Below are 22,477 nucleotides of genomic sequence, written 5' to 3'. Positions count from 1 at the left end.
TAACCTCCAAAAATGCAAAGGTTGACTTAAATTAATTAGTTTGTCAACAAATTCGATATTTTATACCTGCTAGTTTTACATAATTCTAGTCTGTCAACAGGTCCCACACAAATGAATTCTGTACATCCAACATATTTCTGTCAATTCCTTATTTCACCAACACAGCAGCAACAAACAGTGATTAGTTGCAGCCGTAAATATATATTTTACGTTATTTTAAGCAACATAATAGATCAGCATAGTCCAACACTAAGTTGTTAACCACTTGATTCACATATAAATCCAACACAACATTCCTTTTGTTAACATTGTGGTCTAACAAAACAAGTTTGCATTTTTACCTCCACCAAGGAGGTTATGTTTTTATCAGTGTTTGTTTGTTATTTAGTAGCATGATACAAAAACTACTGGATGGATTACTATGAAACTTTGTGGAAGGATGCAGTATGGGTCAAGAATCTATTAAATTTTGGTGTGGATCCAGGAATTAGTTTTTTCACCTTCTTTAAGATTGCAAGATTGGGAATTTTGGGATGTTTCCACCATTGTCCCAGGGAATAATGCATGGATAAGGTATTTAAGGTATGGAACTGATATCTATGAGTGTGTACAATTTAGTGCAGCTTGATTGAATTTCAGGGAATTGTTGGGCCTTGGCAGAGGTATGCGCTCTATTGTGTGTGAGTGCTTTTCTAGTTTTTAAAACATCAAACAACACACTTGCTACTGTCAACCTTTATGATAACATTGCAGTGGGAAACCTGCGGTGTAAACATTAAAACTAAATGCTGCAAAAAAATAAACATCTCTGTTATGGTAGTGTTTGTCTTTGTGTAGTATTTGTCAGTATTTTGTAGCCCACAGACTTCAGGATGATGCAGCTGTATGATGATGCAGTTTGAGTCAACTCACTTGTCTATGGGCCAGTAATTTTGCTCTCTCATATGCATCAGTTAATTTGCTAGAGACAGGGTAGGCAAGAGTGTGCCACCTTTATAAACTTCACATCATTTTTCATGGTAGCAGCACAGAGGTAGCAGAACAACATGAAACGTCTGCTGATATTTTTGTTTGGGTATTTCGCTTCATATTTGAATGTCCTCAGAGGCGGAATTTAGTTACGTTTTACAATGAGTTTGGTTAATCAGTAGTTCAGGTAAAGGGAAGGTGATATTTTTTTAACAGGAAGATAAACACAGATATGACCTGCCCTACTCTGCCTCTTTTTGGCTTACTCTGATATTCTTATTCTGTTTTAGGAGTGAAGTGATCTATTTGGGCTCTTTGATATATGAAGGAGCTTCATTGTTAAGGGCATTGTTTCTAAGGAGCAGAAACCTGAATTCTATTCTGAATTATACAGGGAGCCAAGGCAGAGAAGCTAAGACAGGAGTAATATGACCACTCCGTCTTGTTCCTGTTGGCACTTGTGCTGCAGCATTTTGGACCGACTGGAAGCTTTTTACAGACTTACTGGGACATCCTGATAATAAAGAATTTTAAGAATCAAGTCTACAGGTAACAAATGCATGGACTAGTTTCTCAGCATCCTTCTAATTTTCATAATATTGCGCAGGTGGAAGAAGGCTGTCCTACAGATCTGTTTTATGTGTGGGTCAAATGACATGTCCTTGTCAAACATATCTCCAAGGTTCCTCACAGTAGAGCTGGCAGCCAAGCTAATACCATACAAGGTGACATCTGGTCAGACATGTTTCTTTGAGGTGTTAAGGGCACTGATCAGATTTGTCTGTATTAGAAGTAAAAAGAAGTAAAAAAAAAGTTCTGGGTCATCCAGGCCTTGATGTTCTTGAGACATTCCTGAAGTTTAACAAAGTGATTAGATTAATCAGGCTTCATAGATAAGTACAGCCGGGTGTCATCTGCGTAAAAATGGAAGTGTATTTGGTGCTTTCGGATGATGTTGCCTAGAAGAAGCATATATAAAGTGAAAAGTATCGGTCCAAGGACAGAACCTTGTGGAACTCGATGACTAACTTTTGTTTGCATGGAGGAGTCATTGTTAACATTAACAAATTGGAATCTATCTGATAAGTATGACTTCCTAATCCGTACATGTTGTTCCAGTCTCTGTGGCCTTAGACGCTATAACCGCCTATTACGCTTCCCACTGTCGGATAATTGAACCACAGCAGGTACAATGTGTCTTTAGCAGAGTGTGTAATAAGAAATCTACAGGTCCTGATGGCATGCCTGCAATCCTCCTGAAGAGCTTTGCATTAGAACTAACTGCTGGTTGGGTTCCTATCTTCCAACAGTCCCTGAACAGCCACACTGTCCCTGAGCTCTGGAAGTAATCTATTATCACTCCAGTGCCAAAAACATCATGTCCGGCTACTAACAATGACTTTAGACTAGTAGCTCTTGCATCTGTGGTTATGAAGTGTTTTGAAAAGATCATTGTGAATATGCTCAAGGGGGATGTTGTTTCGAGTTTAGACCCCCTCCAATTTGCCTACAGGCAGGGACGGAGCACGGAGGATGCAGTCGCAAGTGTGACGCATCTAATCACTAAACATTTAGAGAACCCCAAGACGCTCGGGTCCTATTTGTAGACTTTTCTTCAGCTTTTAACACTATCCAACCTTACCTGCTGGTCCAGATGTTAAACAACATGCAACTTAATCATTTCATTTTTAAATGGTTTTATTCTTTTCTTAACCAACAGATCCCAGCAGGTGAAGGTAAATAGCTCACTTTCCAGCGTCAAATACTGTAGCACAGGTGTACCACAAGGCTGCGTGAGCTCTCCTTTCCCATACACACTGTATACTAACAAATGTAGGAGCAGCCGGCCAAATAATCACATTATCAAATTTTCTGATGATACAGTAATTTTCAGCTTGTTACACCGGTATGACTGCCCTGCCTGCAATATACATGGATGAGATTGACTCCTTTAGAGAAGAATTGGGGCAACTTAGCCTTTGCTCTTGGTTTTTTTAGCAAATATAGGATGGTTGAATAAAACTTTTTTCTTTTCTTTTTTAAATCAAACAAACAACCAAACCTTTACACAATTAAATGTGAATGTGAAATCTGAATCTGAGGCCATCTGTAGAAGCAGTGGTGAGCCAGTTCACACCTAAAAAGAACGATTTCCAAGTTCAGTTCATGCAGATGAAGATGAACTAGTTCACGTTCATAGTTCATTTTTTCTTGGGATGATTTAGGGGACAAACGTACGGTCATGTGTTTGGTTATGAATTGATGGAGTCGGATCATGTCTGCGTGTCGCTCCACTCACTTTAACACTGAGTCCTGACTGTGAGCGCCACGTCTCGTGTTGTACTGAGCACAAAATGTTGACGAGTCATTTTTCATGATGTTTATATTCAGTCTCATAAACTCTGGAGCGAATCAAACAAACACTAAGTTACTTCATGTGCTGATCAGGTCCTGATAACTAGTGATGAGTGTTTATTAGTTAAAGTGAGAGCAGAGTGGAGGAGGACACAGAAACTCCAGCTCGGTACAAACCAACTGCAGCTTCTGCTCTGATCATGACGCAGCTGATCACTGAGCAGCTGAGACCAGAGAAACTCTGTTTTTCACTGTTCTTCTACAAAGTCACTGACCGCCTGCTTAATGTGAACGAGCTATGATCTCACTGCGTGTGTCGCTCTGAGTGAATGAGTGGGGACGGGTATGGGTACATGGAGCGGGTCATTCTGCGCATGCGTTTATGCGTTAAAAAAATTAACTCAAGTTAATTTTGACAGCCCTACTTAGAACCCTTGCACTTGACTAGCACATTTAACACTTTCGTTTTTAAGTTTTAATCCCACTTTCTATTTCTCATTTGGCTATATCCTTTTAGTATTTTATCATTTTAAGTGTCTTAGGGCAAGTGCAATATTCAATTCACTTTTTTATTTTGGGTCTTGCCTGATATGTCTTTGTTTAATGTTTTTGTTGTTGTTTTTGTTTGTTGTAATATATACAACAGAAAGATAAGGGTATTTGCAGCATTGATTAGAATAAACACTTTGTAGCATAATGGAAGATAAGCAGAGGTTTAATTACAGCTGCCATAATAGCCTGCAGTACGTAGCCAGACACATGAGGGTGCAATTCACAGATCACTGATAATGGAAGATTTACCAGAGTGAAATGTGACAACTTCTGCCAAGGTGCTGCATTGGTAGCACACTAGCCGTCACTGCAACAACAAATATAACAGTGGCTTCCAGTTTATTAGTTTTTCAAAGTTGTAAGTCCTGTCTCATGGTAGTTTAAATCATTGTGCAGTGTTTGGGCATCAAACAGTCCTGCAAATTTACGGACCTCCTGAGTCTTTGTTTAGTTTCACTAATACCTGAAGCAGCAAGTCCCCACTAACCCATTTTTAAAGCAGGGGGTTGTTTCTCTTCATGCGCCCCTTGCGCACGTGCAGTTTTCTTCTTCTTTTGGGTTTTATGGCAGCTGGGGTTGCATCACTGCCACCTTCAGAATACCAGAAGTATCTCAAGCCTAACTGACAGAAAAAAAAAAATGTTAACCTCATAACTTTTATAATTTTAACTTTATGTTAACTTGATCTAAAAAATAATATAAAGTGGAAAAAAAAACCAATCATCACTTTTTTTGAGTGTAGAGTGTATCTATCTGCCAGAAGAAATGTAGACAGTTCAGCACTTTATTTCAGTGTCTGTGAAAGAAACAAGTTGGGTTGAGGCATTTAGACCTTTTTCAACAAAGAGAGCATAAAAACTACTCGGACTCATCTACTTCTTTCTCTTCCACACAGCTTTACAAAAACCTATGGTCAACAGTGTTGCAGGGCAGCCAGGTGCTGGACCGTCCTTCCTGGTGGAAAGAGTTCTGCTCAGACAAACCTGTGGTTGGATCTCTGCGTCCAAAACTCTAGAAGCCAAACATGCTGCAGGAGAAGTGTCTGTATGGTCTACGAGTGTAAAACTTTGCATTGTGACCACACACCTGTGATTGAAGTCACAAAATGATCATTATTGTAAGCGCTACAAATCTTACATGCCGAATACCCTACCTAGTGGTTAATATGTTGGTAAAGGAAATTTGTGATTTAATTGATCAAGCCTCTTAGCATGTTTATTTAATTAGCTAGTCCAAAAGTGCTAATGAGTTGCTAAGAAACTTTTTTGCAATTGTCAACATTGTTCATTATAGCTGAAACAAGTAGTCAATTCATTAACTACACAACTATTTGAAAATGTATCAGCAACTAAATTAATTGTCACAAAAATAATGAACCGATGTGATTGTACAATTCTGATAGTATTCACTGAACCTGAATTGTTCCTATTTGCTCATCAAACATGCACGGTGGAACACCCACTCAGATTTCTGGTATATCCTCAAATAACTTTTTTTCCTCTCATTGATAAACATACCATAACCCTTACAGTAAATATTGATGATTTTAGACTACAAAGGGGATGGACTGATTTAATGTTTTACTGCATTTATGTATAATAATTATTGGAATTAAATGAATTAAAAGTCATATATAAGAAAGAAACTTGTAGATTTAAACTCTATGTGTCACTGGAATTCAGTCTCTGATTATGTAGTCTTTGTGGCCTTTCCAAGTATCACTGCAAGTGCCCTTAAAGTTCCCAGTGTGTCCTGTGGAAATTACACATCCTCAAATATTAGTGGCTGTAAATACTGGTTTGTGTGACATTACTTCAGTGTTTTGGAACTTAATGTCTCATTAAATATGGACAAACATGTTTAAAGAAAATATTTTTATTATCTACAGTCGCTATGTTGTGTGTTAAATTTGTATTCAGACATTACACAAGTATACTATCAAACTTATATTCCAGAACATTATTTCTCAAGCTCAAATCTTATATCGCTTTTTGAACCATATAAATCTGAATGATGTCTGAATAGAAATGTAAGTGTCATGTATTTCATGTGATCTGAATCATGTGTGAAGTAATCTGTTATTAAAATTTTTATAAAATCCTTTAAGGCCCATAGATTATTGAATACATATCTCTAACCTCTCTAATGTGATGGCTCAAGCTGTTTCTCTTCTCAGATGGTTGTGATTTTGCTACTTATGGTTGGTTTTCCAGGTTTGAGCCAGAACAACTTGTTAAAATAATCCTCACCTTTTATCAGCTTGCAAATTCAGCAGTGATCCCACACAAAATAAATTATTAGGTGTTTTATTTGTTTCACCCATATACTGTATATTTAGATGTACAACTGGACGGCTCCCAAAAGTTCAGCCAAAGCGTCTCAATCACCCCCTGGTGGCTGGCTGCAGTACAGATCAGAAACTTTGCCCCATCCATGTTAGAAGATGGGATATGGAAGTCAAATAATAACTTATTTGATTATACAGTGGAAACCACTTAAAGTGACCATGTTTCTCCTGGGCCAAATTGTTCACTATAAGCGATCGATTACAATAACCGAATTGCGTGGCTTCTGTATGAAACTCTTGGAACTTAAAGGAAAGGTAACGGCACATGTGTACGCACACACACACACACACTGACTTCTGCTTCTCACCTCTCCCTCTGTCTCTCTCTCTCTGACACACACACAAATTCACACTGATCATCACATAATGATCGATACTTTTCTTAAACGAGTAAAATCTTTCTTCATAGCTGGGCATTCGTTGGTTTGGCTCAATTCCGTTGGCAGTGTGCAGCGCGAACGATAGAGACAGAGAGGAGCACTAAATTACTGACAGAACTGGTAAAAAATGTGGATGAAAAGACCCAACATGAACAGTGTAAGTGGAGTACTTGGTTACACATTTGTAGAAGAACGATTCTGTCCCAAGCTCTTTGGTCCATATAAACGGTTGATCACTATATCCGGTTTCCACTAACCAAAATTGAATGCCTGCCAATAGCAAAAACCAAGCAAATATTGTACACGACAATCAACATCACCAACTTCCTGTTCAATTTAGGGTACAGGTCCGAGAGGCTTTCTTGTAAGTCTAGACATGGTACATATACCTACCGATTTTCATACATGTTGGTAAAATGTGAAATGGATTTTGTTGGGGGTGCTATCGAGCCATTTTCCCACACTCATATACAAAACCCATATTGGAAGTAAATGTTTATCATTTCCAACGTGAGTTTCATTAGTATTCGAGCATGTTTAGCCGCCCGAAAATGTGATAAATTGTAAAAACTAAACATCTATCAGTGCATTGCCATGGCAACAGCCTTCAACAAAAACGCAAAACATTCATAACCTATCATCTACCATGTCTAAACAGTCTTCTGAACAAATTTCAATTGGATGTGGTCAACTTGTTAGGAGTACATCACAGTATAAAACATGTTATTTCTTGTTGCTAGTGGGGCCGCTATGAGTATGACTGAATATTGGCATGTAGATGTGTTCAAGCCGGGATTTTTATCAAACGTGAAGTTTGGTGCAGATTGGATAATGTTTCACAAGAAAATATAGAATTTTTGACAAAACACCACAGACACGCACTCATGATGTGTTGCCCTTAAGGCATTAATTTTTCTTTAAATTATTTGTTGGTGCCTATTTTTAGTTACAAATGAAAGATGAATAATAACTTTAAAAGTAATATAATTTGTCCATTTACGTCATGGTTTAAGCAACCCCCGTTTAACAACTTCCTGTTTAGGGCTTCCTGGTTGTGCATTAAAAACCAGACAGACATGTTGTGTATGTTCTGAGAAATAATCCACTTGTATCCAATCCGAAAGCATCATAGAGCCAATGCTGGAAGTATATTTATTTTTTGTTAGACATGTTAAAGATGATATATTAACCAATATTTAGTTAAAATGATTTTTGATAAGTTACTTAAAAACTGTTTATTTACCAATGTGTACCAGCTACCAGCCACGCTAGCAGCTATTGTAACTGCCACCTGCAGTGCAAAGCAGCAATGTATATTTACAACTATGTACAATGTAATATCTAACAGACGCTGAATATTTTGTATTGTTTATTTACAGTTTTCATCACAGCATGCTAATGAGGAAGTCTACAAGTAAATGGTCAACCTTACTACGAGTCTGTCTTCATTAGCTCTGGTTTACCTTGGTGTTTAGTCAGAGTTACGACACACTGCATGAGAACACTACAGTGAAAAACAGGCAGCAAGTCATCTACATCAAGTGCTAGGAGCAACAACACATCGGCATCATCTGCACTGTGCAATTATAGAGAACCCCAATAGTTTGCACAATGAGCAGCACTTCAACAGGAAGAAACCCCAACAGAACCAGACTCAATGTGGGTGGCCATCGCCTCGACCGGTTGGGGTGAGCAGAGGAAAATGGGGAGGAGAGGGGAGAGAAAAGAGAGAGATAGGGGGAGGGGGAGGAGAGGGGGAGAGAGGAGAGGGAGACCAGGAACAGTTGTGTACCGTCAGGTTTCAGCTCTGACTAGTTGTTATAATGAATACAATAATAGTGATAATTATGGATGTAAAGATGTTATTAACAATAGCAGCATCAATTCATATAATAATAATAATAATAGTTGGTGTCTGAATCCTGCAGCTCTGGAGTCAGAGATATCTGCAGAGAGAGAGAAAGAAAGGTTAATGGAACCAGGTGTGCGACAAGGGAAAAAGACGCCGCATAGCAACAGTCTTTCAACCGCATGCTCCTAAGTTTGTTGATTATCTTTAATTACCGTATATTACTTTGCTACTTTGAACTTTTACATAATTTACTGACTGTACATTAAGCTACATTTGATTGGAACTAAACGTAAGGCCACCTCATATACACACATTCAGACTATACGCAAACATTTATCCACCTCATCTGTGCAACGGGACCTGCATCAGTTCAACTCATGGTAAGAAAATGATAAATATGTGCCTGTTGGAAGTCTCATATGGTGTCTGACTGGCCTTAATATGCAAAGGAGGAACGATAGCCAGAACACATGTAGTAAAAAAAAATAAATGTGGGGGCAGAGAGAGACAGAAAGAAGGGGAGAATTGGTCAGAGCATGATGGGAGTTCCCCCAGCAGTCAGACCTATAGCAGCATAACTAAGGGATAGTTCAGGACTCACCTGATCCTGCCCTAACTATAGGCTTTATCAAAAAGGATCATTTTAGTTTAACCTTAAATGTATAGATGGTGTCTGCCTCCTAGACCCATAGTGGGGGGGTTAGGGTTATGGTTTGTTCCACAGGAGAGGAACCTGGTAGCTGAAACCTCCACCTCCCATTCTGGTCTTAACAGACTCTAGGAACCTCAAGAGAGCCTGTGTTTTGGGAGCAAAATGATCTATTTGAACAATATTTGTATAGCTCTTTGATATATGAAGGGGCTTCATTGTTAAGGGCTTTGTATGTGAGGAGCATGATCTCGAATTCTATTCTGAATTTTACAGGGAGCCAATGCAGAGAAGCTAAGACAGGAGTAATATGATCTCTCCTTCTATAGTTCCTGTCAGCACTCGTGCTGCAGCATTTTAGACCAACTGGAGGTGTATCAGAGACTTACTGGGACATCCTCAATATAGAGTTACAGTAATCCAGTCTAGAGGTAACAAATGCATGGACTAGTTTCTCAGCATCCTTCTGAGACAGGATGTTTCTAATTTTCATAATATTTCACAGGTGGAAGAAAGCTGTCCTAGAGACTTGTTTTGATGTGGGTCAAATGACATGTCCTGGTCAAACATGTCTCCAATTAATTATTAATGAAACCAATTAATGAGAGTGGCATGGGGGAAGCAAACAATACCCAAAGCTTGGCGCAGAGCTGGAGGAGTACTGATACCAAAAGAGGAGGAATCCTGAAACATTAGCCAATTTCTACCCATCAGTCTCCTCAATGTAGAAGGCAAGATCTTCTTTCGCGTCATAGCCCAAAAGCTGACAAGTTATCTGGTGAAAAACAAGCTGGTGGATACGGTCCAAAAAGCTGGAATTCCAGGTTTCTCTGGATGTTTAGAACACACTAGCATGATCTGGAACCAAATCCAATCAGCCAAGAGTAAGAAGAGAGATCTACATGTCATCTTCCTTGAACTCCCTAATGGATTTGGGTCAGTACCACATAGTGTCCCTTGGGCTGCATTCGACTTCTTCAAAGTACCAGAGCCCAAGATAAATTTGATTAAAGCCTACTTTGAAGATCGGCAATTCCGCTTCACAACACCAGATTTTACCACCATATGGCAGCATCTCGAAGTGGGCATCATGGCTGGCTGCACTATCTAGATAATAGCTTAGATAAGTGCGATGCAAATAAATCTGTGGCGATGCAAATAAATACAAAATATTTGTATTCTTATTCTTATTCTTATTCTTCTTATCATTATTATTATTATCTCCCCACTAGTGTTCACTATGGCGATGGAGATGATTATTAGAGCTTCAAAATGGGTTGTAGGTAGCGAGCAACAAAAGTTGGGGGGTCTTCTCAATAAGCAAAGGTAAGAGATCAGACCATAGGTTTTACATTAATGCCATTCCAACACTGTCTGAGAAACCAATAAAAAGCCTTGGACGAGGCTAAGATGCAAGCCTCAATGACTGCGAGCAGGTTCAGCAACTGAAGCAGGATGTCAACAGAGGTCTTAAGAACATTGACCAGTCCATGCTTCCTGGCAAGCTAAAGCTCTGGTGCTTACAATCTGGTCTTTTACCCTGACTGATTTGGCCACTTACAGTAGTTGACGTTCCTATCACAAAAGTTGAGAACATGGAGAGAACGATCAACTCCTATGTGAAAAAGTCGTTAGGAGTCACAAGATTTTTGAGCAAAATCGGCCTGTATGGACACGGCGTTCTCAAGCTGCCTATCTCAAATCTCGTAGAAGAGCTTAAATACACAAATACACCTCTCAGAGTCCCGAAACAAATCTATATGGGCATTTGGACCATCATTGACAACAGGACGGAAAGGGACACCAAAAGATGTAACTCAACAAGCAAAAGCAGCACTCCAGCACGCTGACATTGTGGGCCACATTCAACAGAGAAGAGGTTTGGGTCTAGGTCAGAGTAAACCCCTGTGGAACAAAGCAACTCCTTCAGAGTGCTGAAAATTGGTAGCCCTGAAATCCGGCGTCAGGAAGAGGCAGCAAGATGTGTGAAGGCTGTCACTCAAGCCAGACAGGGGCAGTGGAAGAAATGGGAAAGTATAGAGAAAAGAAAGATCAGCTGGAAGGACCTGTGGGGAATGGAAGCAAGCAGGATTAGCTTTCTGCTTAGAGCAACCTATAGCAGTGGCTGAACGAAGATCCATCCTGCCCACTATGCTCAACTCCAACTACCCTCAGGCACATCCTCACTGGTTGTAAAATACGTCTCTCCCAAGGTAGGTATACATGGAGACACAGGTATCAGAGACACAGACATCAGGTACTCAAATGCCTTGCATGGCATTTGAGGCAGAGCAATGAGGTTGGAAAGCAATAGCTTGCCCTGTGGAGGTTGGCTGCAGGGGTTTCTTTGCAACATCCACCATTAGGTTGCTAAAAGATCTGGGGATCCATGGACAAGTCCTGCGCCAGACCAATACAGCCGCAGCCACAGCCAATGGCTCTGGATCGAGAAGAAATATCTCAAATGGGCCCCAAAATGCTAGGGATATGCACCCAGGTCTGTTCAACCTGTGGTGGGCCTGCCTTAGAAGAGGGTGTTTTGAGATTAAAAGGCAGAAACACCTGATGACACTAAGGTAAACAACTGAAGATATGTCCCTAACATCCGCTGATGGTCACTAACATCCGATTACATAAACTGGCGGCAGGCATTAATTAGTGTGGCAGAATGACCATTACGTATTCTCCATCTTGTCCTGTCTTCAAAAAAGGGAAAGTGTTTAGTTTAAAAAGGCATAGAGGTAATGATGTCTGATATACTGAGACATGGCTTTCATAGTACTGCCATACAAACCAGTAGCCAGTCAGATTTACATTTAGACTCGTACCCTCAAGGTTGGCCTGTATCTTTGATTACAAGCCCAAAACACTTGATGGCGCTAAGGTGCACAATTGTGTCCCTAACATCATCTGGTGGCCACTAACATCTGCTAACATCTACCGGTAGTTGATGACCTAAATTGTGCAGAAGACCTAAAACGTACAAGGGATATTCAACATCTCGTCCTATATTCTCATAAACAAGGTCCCTCGAAGCTAGAGCTAGGGGCCAAGCTAATACCATCCAATATGACTATCTGGTCAGACAGTGTTTTTCTGAGAAGTTTGGGGCCAATTACAATGACCTCAGTTATGTCTGAATTTAGAAGTAAAAAGTTCTGGGCCATCCGCATTCCTGAAGTTGAACTAAGTGATTAGATTCATCAGGCTTCATAAATATGTACAGCTGGGTGTCATCTGCATAACAATGGAAGTGTACGTGGTGTTTTCTGATGATGTGGCATAAAGGGAGCATACAGGTGCATCTCAATAAATTAGAATATCATGGAAAAGTTCATTTATTTTGATAATTCAATTCAAAAAGTGAAATTCATATATTATATAGATTCATTACACACAGAGTGAAATATTTCAAGTATCTCAGAAAATTTGAATATTACATAAGACCAATAAAACAAAGGATTTTTAATACAGAAATGTCAGCCTACTGAAAAGTATGTTCATATATATATGCACTCAATACTTGGTCGGGGCTCCTTTTGCATGAATTACTGCATCAATGTGGCGTGGCATGGAGGCGATCAGCCTGTGGCACTGCTGAGGTGTTATGGAAGCCCAGGTTGCTTTGATAGCGGCCTTCAGCTCGTCTGCATTGTTGGGTCTGGTGTCTCTCATCTTCCTCTTGACAATACCCCAAAGATTCTCTATGGGGTTCAGGTCAGGCGAGTTTGCTGGCCAATCAAGCACAGTGATACCTGTGATGATTCTGTGTTTGGTTGTTTTTGGTGTTCTCTCTCTCCCCCTCCCCTTTCTGTTCTTCCCCTGCAGGTCATGTGTGTGGCAGGGGGTGTGGCTGGCTTCCCCGCTGCTGCTGACAAGGCACACCTGCTCTCATTCAGCTCATCACCTCTCAATAACAGCCTGGTCTTGACTCCACTACGCTGCCAGATAATTCCGTCTTGTTCGGTAGCGCATCTGCATGTTATTCCCTCAGTTTTCTAGTCCTTTTGTTTATAAGCTACTAATCCATGTTTTTTCCCTCTGTGTTCCCAGACCCCCGTGTGCCTTGCTGCTCGTCTGCGTTTTGTTTTCCCGTGCCATGTCCTTCCCGTTCCTGGTGTTCAGTGTCCGTGTCTTCTCGTGGATAATTCCAGCCAGCCAGCACCCTGCCTCCACAGCCTGCCTTTCTCTGCCTTCTTTGTTCAAATAAACTCTGCCTTAGTTCCGATCTGGTTTCCAGTCTCTGCTTTGGGGTCCAACTAAAAACAAACCATAACATACCATGGTCATTAAACCAGGTATTGGTACTTTTGGCAGTGTGGGCAGGTGCCAAGTCCTGCTGGAAAATGAAATCAGCATCTCCATAAACCTTGTCAACGGAAGGAAGCATGAAGTGCTCTAAAATGTCCTGGTAGACGGCTGCATTGACTTTGGACTTGATAAAACACAGTGGACCAACACCAGCAGATGACATGGCTCCCCAAATCATCACTGACTGTGGAAACTTCACACTGGACTTCAAGCAACTTGGATTCTGTGACTCTCCACTCTTCCTCCAGACTCTGGGACCTTGATTTCCAAATGAAATGCAAAATTTACTTTCATCTGAAAAGAGGACTTTGGACCACTGAGCAACAGTCCAGTCCTTTTTCTCCTTAGCCCAGGTAACACGCTTCTGACATTGTCTCTGGTTCAAGGAGTGGCTTGACACGATAAATGCGAAAGTTGTAGCCCATTTCCTGGATACGTCTGTGCGTGGTGGCTCTTGATGCACTGAATCCAGCCTCCGTCCACTCCTTGTGAATGGCCGTTGCTTCACAATCCTCTCAAGGCTGCGGTTATCCCTGTTGCTTGTGCACCTTTTTCTACCACACTTTTTCCTTCCACTCAACTTCCTATGAATATGCTTGGATACAGCACTCTGTGAACAGCTGGCGTCTTTAGCAATGACCTTTTGTGGCTTACCCTCCTTGTGGAGGGGGTCAGTGACTGTGTTCTGGATAACTGTCAAGTCAGCAGTCTTCCCCATGATTGTGTAGCCTACTGAACCAGCCTTAGAGACCATTTAAAGGCTCAGGAAACCTTTGCAGGTGTTTTGAGTTAATTAGCAGATTAGAGTGGGACATCGTGAGTCTACAATATTGAACTTTTTCACAATATTCAAATTTTCTGAGATACTGAATTTTGGGTTTTCATTAGCTGTAAGCCATAATCATCAAAATTAAAAGAAATAAACGCTTGCAATATTTCACACTGTGTGTAATGAATCTATATAATATATGAGTTTCACTTTTTGAATTTAATTATCGAAATAAACAAACTTTTCCATGATATTCTAATTTATTGAGATGCACCTGTATATAAGGTGAAGAGTATTGGTCCGAAGACAGAACCATTTGGAACTCCATGACTAACTTGTGTGTGCATGGAGGAGTCATTGTTAACATTGACAAATTGATAACTATCTGATAAATGTGATTTAAGCCAGCCTAATGCCGTTCTTTTAATCCCTACATGTTGTCCCAGTCTCTGTAACACAATCGTATGATCTATGGGATAAAATTCGGCACTAAGATCTAACGGCGGTTTCTCTTCCCAATGTTGCTTTTCATTTTCAACCACGGATGGCGTGACTACAGTTGCTGCCTTTTACCCGTTGTGGAAACGCCAGAGAAGCCAGTGCCAATGTGTGTGGGTTCACAAGACCATTCAGAGTTGCACACAGCTTGGTGAATTTCACCATCTTCTTCAGGAGCTGCATCTGAATGACTGCTATTTCCAGCACTCCCTGAGGCTGATCAATGGCCAGTTTGATGACCTGCTAGCTAGGGTCAGGGGCAGGATCTGTAGGACGGAAACTACAGCAATTTTTTCTCAGCTGCGAAGCGACTGTCCATCTGTCTCCGGTAGGACTAATTATTGGTGTGTCAAAATTATGCCGAAATCATTACTATGCCAATGTGTAAAAAGTCTTATTTCATATCTTTCATGTCTGTTCAAAACAAGAAAAGCAAATAACTTCTAAAATGCTTGTTTTCATCGACATGACTGCCCCCAAAAGTGAAGCCAAATTATAACAATCTCCCCCTGGTGGCTGCCTGCAGTTTATGTCAACCATGGTTTCTTTCATTTTAGTTTATACCATTACCAGTATTTATACCAGATACCAGTCCTCTCATCTTTTCATCAGAGAAAATAATAAAAAAAGCATCACACAATCTTAAAGCAAAACACTATGCAACTTTTTAACCTTAAAACAGCAGCTTCCAAATTAATTTAATGATTCTCTGGCTTAATATGGAGAAAGTTTCCTCCTTCACTCCCTGAACGTCTGTTCTCTGTAACTCTGGTGAGTGGGTTCCATCTCCTGTGAGAAGAACTGACTGAGAGTCACAGCTTCAACTGTCACAATCAGCTCCAGTTGAAGAGTGAAGCTGAACTGTAGATCAGTTAAAAACACTCAGAAGTTATTAAAAAATAGCACGTGTGGCTGCAGAGGGCGCTGTTGCTCAGTAAAAGTTACATCGTGTTAAAGAAAGTCTGGATGTTTGGATTCCATCTAAATTTCATTGGTTCTGTCCCAAGTTTCGTGGAAATCCATCCAGTAGTTTTTGCATAATTCTGCTGACAAACAAATAAAGAAAGAAACGTACAGGGACAAAATATAACCTCCACAGCGGAGGTAACTAGTCTTTGGATTTCTAAACTGACTCTTACCTCTGTTCTCTATTGTGACTCGGTCGCTGTCCTCTGTGAAGAAAGTTGTATCTCCTCTCCTTCCTCTGCAGTTGTAGATGGCTTCCTCTGAGATGCTGATTTCATCATCTGTTTCATTATATCTTATGATCTGAGTTGCAGAGGAGGTATTGAAAGATGATTGGACTTACGTGTTACTCTCAGCTGGAAGGCGTCACTCCACTGTTAAGGAATACAAGTCCGCTCTGGCCTTACACCAGTACTCTCCACTGTGGAAAACAGAGGCAGTGCCCAGCCTGTATTCACTGTGTGTGGGAGCTGTGTTTGTACCAGTGACTGGTTGGTGGGAGCTTGTTGTCCTCCATTCATATTCCCACTGGGTGTCTCCTCCTCCCTGGATCTCACACCTGACAGAGATCGTCTCACCGCTGAATATCTGAGTCCAGTTGTGCTGCAGCATGACAAAGCTTCTGTTGGACACTGAACATTCAAACACAAATATAAAACCAACAGAGAGAACTGGTTAATATTGCTGCTGATGCTGAACGACGCATATATTTAGAAGAAGAAAAGTGGATTTGTCCTGCTGTCGACACGATTTGGAAAATAAGTTTCATGTTTCTACTGTCCCATTTATTGTGAACTGCTTTACTTGTATACCAGCTTGGTATACAGCTTACTTGGTCAGCTCAGCATCTACCCCCCCCCCCCCGCACAAACAGAACATAGTTAGAGGAAATACCAACCAGAGTTTTGTTCTATAAGTTTGCAGTTTATTCATATACTCACAAATCTTAGTAACAACATACACGAAGAAAAATGGGATGAAATATACATATTAATGAAGATAGATAGCAATAAAGAAAAAAGTTGACTCACATTCAGTGTGTCCACAGGAAAGGAGTGTATTCAGCACTGAAAGAAACATTGGTATCTCATCAGACATTATTAAACCTGGTAAATAATCAAACACAGTACAGACTAGTAATAAGTCTATTAGTAAGTACTGTTATATTGTAAAAGTGAGTATGAGCAGTAGTATTAAAACTACCCATCAAAGAAATTGTTCAAAAGTATGAAATGGCTTGAGAATCAATAACTCAATGAATAAAAGAAGTTAAAAATATCAGTAATCTACTGTCTTTGATCCATTTATTTGAATTCATGCTGATTACATGATTGTTTCTCTGATAATCATCGGGACAATATTCACAGCCTGTAACTTTAAAGTCTATAATTCCCATTAGAACATCACAATGTTTGATTTGTTTCTAAATCAACTTTTCTTATATTAAATTATCTTTTGGCAAATAAATCAATGAATCAGGTATAAAATTGCTCTTTTTTCATGTGTCGGGCATCAAATAATAAATTTAACCCTCGTGTTGTTCCTGGGTCGGATTGACCCAGAGTGTGTGTGTCTGTGTGTGTGTGCGTGCGTGTGATCATCCGCAAGCCCTGGCCGGTCAGGGTTAGGGTTAGGGTGACCCAAGGATTGTCATTATCCAATTCTCCTGGGGGGTCATTTAGACCCCCAGAGAGGGCGCTGTTGTGCGTTGTGGGGTCATTTAGACCCACACCTGATTCCAATTGTAATCTAGGGGGGTACATTAGACTCACAAAGAAGCCGGCGCGCCATTTTCCGTGTGCCACCCTCCCGGACCATGGCACGATGTCACGTCAGGAGCGTTTCACCAGAGAACAGGTTCTCCAACAGCTATTCTCCCAGCAACCATCCTCTGAACCCGAAGACGACGCGAAAGAGCCAGACCGAGAAGCGGACGGACAAGGAGATGGAGAAGCAGACCGAGAAGCAGACAGAAAAGCAGACCGAGAAGCGGACGGACAAGGAGATGGAGAAGCAGACCGAGAAGCAGACAGAGAGGACGGTGACGACGGCGACGACGACGACGGCGACGAAGACGACGACGGTGACTACGAAGACGATGACGAAGACTACGACCCAGTGGGTGATGCTTCTGCAGATTCGTCATCCTTTGAAGAAGAAGAAGAAGGACAAGACCACGGCAACACCACCGGACTCGTGGAAAGAGAGACCTTCCCGTCAAGAAACGGGGAAATAACATGGTCCTCAAGGGCGTATGGCCGAGAGGAGGGCCGCGGTAGAGAACATCATCCTGGAGATGACGAATCGGGAGGGTCGTCGAAAATATGGCGACAAATGGAAAGGGATGGACGAGACCGACCTGTGCGCCTACGTAGGGCTTCTGATCTTAGCGGGCGTGTACAGGTCCCGGGGCGAGGCCGCCGCTAGCCTGTGGGACTCCGAGAGCAGCCGGGCGATATTTCGTGCCACGATGCCCCTAAAACTCTTCCACACGTACTCCAGACTGCTGCGCTTCAACGACCGCGAGACGAGATGCACGAGACGAGCCACGGACAAATTGGCGGCCTGCGAAAGGTGCCTCTACAACAAGCAACTGGTTCCGTTCAGAGGTTAGTCTTTTTTTTCGTTTTATATTATTATTATTATGTTATGTTTTGTTATGTTATGTTATGTTATGTTATGTTATGTTATGTTATGTAGATAGCGGCTGCTAGTCCTCGTCCTCATCTCATCTCCTCTCATCTCTTCTCCTCCTGTTTTTCTCCCTAGGCCGGTGTCCGTTCCGTCAGTACATGCCCAGCAAGCCGGTGAAATCAAGTCATGGGTGGCCTGCGATGCGAAATCCAGCTACGCTTGGAAGATGCAAGTGTACACCGGAAAGCCGAGCGGCGGACGCCCAGAACGGAACCAGGGGTTGCGGGTAGTGCTCGATGTAACGGAGGGACTGCACGGTCGTAACGTCACGTGCGACAATTACTTCACCTCGCGCGGAAGCTCCTGGAGAAGAAGCTCACCGTGGTCGGCACGATTCGGAAGAACAAGCCCGATCTCCCGACCGGGCTGCTCGCAGTCAAGGGAAGAGAGGTGTTCTCATCCAAGTTCGCATTCACGCCCACCGCCACTCTGGTGTCCTACATCCCAAAGAAAAACAGGAACGTGGTGCTCCTGAGCACACGGCACGCCGAGGCCAACGTCCGGGAAACTGGTCATCGTCCTGGACTACAACCGCAACAAAGGTGGCGTGGACAACCTAGACAAGGTGATCGGAACGTACAGCTGCGGGAGGATGACCGCGCGCTGGCCCCTGGTCGTCTTTCACAACATTCTCGACGTCTCTTCCTACAACGCCTTCGTGATATGGAGAGAGATCAACCCAGACTGGATGCCGGGCAAGTGGAACAAGCGGAGGGTGTAAAGAAAATATAATTTCCACTTTCTAACGGTTCTCCAACAATCACAATTTAGTCTCAAATAAAAGTTATTTAAGTGCATGTAACAGAATACATGCGGCTAGTTACCTCTGCACATAGATAAAGACATTTCAGTTTCAGCGGCTGTTGCTGTGGTTGGACAAACATCTAATAAACACTTTGCATTCACAGAATAAAAGTTACTAATGTACTCACAGAATAACGACAGCACACCGAGCAAAGAGTGCCCCATGGTCCCATCCAGCAGCGCCACTCAAACACACTTCAAGACAGGTAGAGAATCAGTGGAACACATCTCTTATCAATATGAGAGAGGAAGGTGTTTGTGCACTTCTGTTTTCTGAGTCAGTTTCCTTCTTCACAGGAACCTCACACCCCAACTCTGAGGTTGCTTGTACTTTAATACGTTTCTGTTGCTGTCGAGCCACCGTGATAGAAATCACCACACGTCCCTGCACGAGACAGAACTGTCGTCATTATAGTTACTGAACATTTTGAATTATATGATATCTGAAATAATGGGGATAGCAATGATGGAAATTTAATACAATAAAAAAGAAAATGTAGTATTCCCTCAAATATGTCTTCAGTGTAAAATATCTTTGTAGATTATGATCATTTCATGTTGTGGAAGATGTCTTTGACTTTTTGATGACAGGAAGCAATGTTGCCTCTTTATATACAGACACTGGTTGTCTATATATACAGACGTTGGTTGTCTATATATACAGTCACTGATGGTCTTTATATACAGTCACTGATCGTCTGTATATACAGTAACTGATGGTCTTTATATACAGTCACTGAAGGTCTTTATATCAATCAATCAATCAATCAAATTGTATTTGTATAGCCCATATTCACAAATCACAATTTGTCTCATAGGTCTTTAACAAGGTGTGACATCCTCTGCCCTTAACCCTCAACAAGAGTCAGGAAAAACTACTTTAAAACCCTTTTAACAGGGTAAAAAGAAGGTAGAAACCTCAGAGAGAGCCACATGTGAGGGATCCCTCTCCCAGGACGGACAGAAGTGCAATAGATGTCAAGTGTAAAGGAGAACATCAAGATAAAGGTTTTAGCAGCATTGATAAGGGTAAACATTTTGAAGTATAACTGAAGGTCAGTGAATTGGTGGATTAATGTCATTAATGGTCAAGTGTCTGAGGAGAAATACTATATATCGAGCAGTCCTGCTGCAATCATAGTCTATGGTCAGCTGCCACCACGATCATGATCCACCATCAAGATCGGATGCCAACACGATAAAGGATCCGCCATTATTATCACGATCAGCCAGCACGATACAGAATCCGCTATACTGGATCCACCATTACGATCTCTGATATGCGATCCACAGATCATAATCCACGATGTGGCCACAGCTGCGGCCCTGGATCTGTGGACGATAAGGCAAAGGGACTCCGGGGAAGAAGTCAAGTCAGTAACATGTATTGATGAGATATGAAATTATTTGATGTGATAAGGATTGAGAAGAGGAAGGAGAAGCTGGAAAGAGAAGCTCTGTGTGTCATGTGTCCCCCGACCTTCTAGACCTATAGCAGCATAACTAAGAGCAGGTCCAAGACAAGCCTGGACCGGCTCTAACTGTACGCTTTACCGTAAAGGAAGGTTTTAACTACTCTTAAACGTACAGATGGTGTCTGCCTCCCGAACTGAGAGTGGGAGATGATTCCATAGGAGAGGAGCTTGATAGCTGAAAGCTCTGGCTCCTACTCTACTTTTAGAGACTTTAGGGACGACAAGTAAGCCTGAATTCTGGGAGCGCAGTGCTCTAGTGGGTTGATAAGGTACTATCAGCTCTTTAAGGTATGATGGTGACATATTATTAAGGGCCTTGGAGGTGAGGAGGAGAGTTTTAAATTCTATTCTAGATTTAACCAGAAGCCAGTGTAGCGAAGCTAATACTGGAGAAATGTGGTCTCTTTTCTTTGTTCTTGTCAGGACACGTGCTGCAGCATTTTGGACAAGCTGCAGAGTCTTTAACGACTTACTGCTGGAGCCTGATAATAAGGAATTACAATAATCCAGTCTGGATGTAACAAAGGCGTGGACTAGTTTTTCTGCATCTTTTTGAGAAAGGACATGTCTGATTTTTGAGATATTACGCAAATGGAAAAAGGCTGTCCTAGAGATTTATTTTAAGTGTGAATTAAAGGACAAATCAGGATCGAAGATCACTCCCAAGTTCCTGACTGTTTCATTGGAAGCAAGGGCAATGTCGTCTAGCGCAGCTATATCATTAGATAATGTATCTCTAAGGTGTTTAGGGCCAAGTATTAGAACCTCTGTTTTATCTGAGTTTAACAAGAGAAAATTGCGGGTCATCCAGGTTTTTATGTCCTTGAGACATGCTTGGAGTTTAGTTAATTGATTACACTGTTCAGGTTTTATTGACCAGTATAACTGGGTGTCATCCGCATAGCAGTGGAAATTTACCGAGTGTGTCCTGATAATGTTTCCTAGTGGAAGCATATATAATGAGGATACAATTGGGCCAAGCACAGAGCCCTGTGGAACACCATGCTTAACTTTGGTGCGCACAGATGACTCATCATTAATTTGCACGAATTGGAATCGATCTGAAAAATATGATTTAAACCAGTTCAGGGCGGTTCCTTTAATGCTAATTAACTGTTCTAGTCTCTGTACTAAAATTTGATGGTCAATTGAGTTGAATGCTGCACTAAGATCTAACAGAACGAGGACAGACACAAATCCCTGATCTGAAGCTATTAGAAGGTCATTAGTGACTTTTGCCAAGGCTGTCTCCGTGCTGTGATTAGCTCTAAACCCAGACTGAAAGTCTTCATATACATTACTTTCCTGGAGAAACTCGCACAGCTGATTGGCTATAACTTTTTCTAGGACTGGAAGGGGAGGTTGGATATTAGTCTGTAATTGGCTAAAACCTCTGGGTCTAGGGTGGGTTTTTTGAGAAGGGGTTTGATTACATCTATTTTAAAGGACTGTGGTACATATCCTGATGATAATGACAGATTGATTGTGTTTAGTAACGTACTATTAATTAGGGGCAGAATTTCTTTAAGTAATTTTGTAGGAATGGGATCTAAGATACAAGTTGTTGGTTTACAACATGAGATTATTTTGGTCAGCTGATCGAGGGTGATCAGAGAGAAGCTGTCTAAATAATTGGTAAGATTCTCAGCTGTTTCTGAGATTTCTGTTCTTGATGGGGTATTAGTGCCAACTGAGGGCAGGAGATGGTTGATTTGATTTCTAATAGTTATCATTAAAGAAGGTCATAAAGATATTGCTATTTAGGGATTGAGGAATACTGGGTTCGGTGGAGGTGTGACTCTCTGTCAGCCTGGCTACAGTGCTGAAGAGAAACCTGGGGTTGTTTTTATTTTCTT

At 41.4% G+C, this 22,477-nt stretch overlaps 1 protein-coding gene and 1 long non-coding RNA gene across 3 annotated transcripts in view; one reads left to right on the top strand and one right to left on the bottom strand.

Annotated features, from left to right (window-relative positions):
- acox3 (acyl-CoA oxidase 3, pristanoyl) overlaps positions 1-5,977 on the top strand; it is a 48,183-nt gene extending 42,206 nt beyond the window's left edge. For both annotated transcript variants that reach the window (XM_034569265.1, XM_034569264.1), the window contains exon 19: positions 4,772-5,977. In XM_034569265.1, coding sequence (XP_034425156.1) covers positions 4,772-4,891 — 120 coding nt within the window. In that variant the 3' untranslated portion in view covers positions 4,892-5,977. The remainder of the gene's footprint in view (positions 1-4,771) is intronic.
- On the bottom strand, positions 1,939-21,463 carry LOC117752107. Its single transcript, XR_004611992.1, has 4 exons — positions 21,452-21,463; positions 15,337-15,345; positions 8,686-8,691; positions 1,939-2,061 (listed from the first exon to the last, which is right to left on the bottom strand). It is a non-coding gene; the product is annotated as an uncharacterized LOC117752107 (long non-coding RNA).
- Between the last annotated feature and the right edge of the window lie 1,014 nt (positions 21,464-22,477).

This window comes from Hippoglossus hippoglossus, chromosome 18 (genome assembly GCF_009819705.1).
Source record: "Hippoglossus hippoglossus isolate fHipHip1 chromosome 18, fHipHip1.pri, whole genome shotgun sequence".
NCBI classification, from domain to species: domain Eukaryota; kingdom Metazoa; phylum Chordata; class Actinopteri; order Pleuronectiformes; family Pleuronectidae; genus Hippoglossus; species Hippoglossus hippoglossus.
The sequence above is the reverse complement of the archived record's forward strand: the minus strand, read 5'-3'. Positions and strand labels throughout refer to the sequence as shown.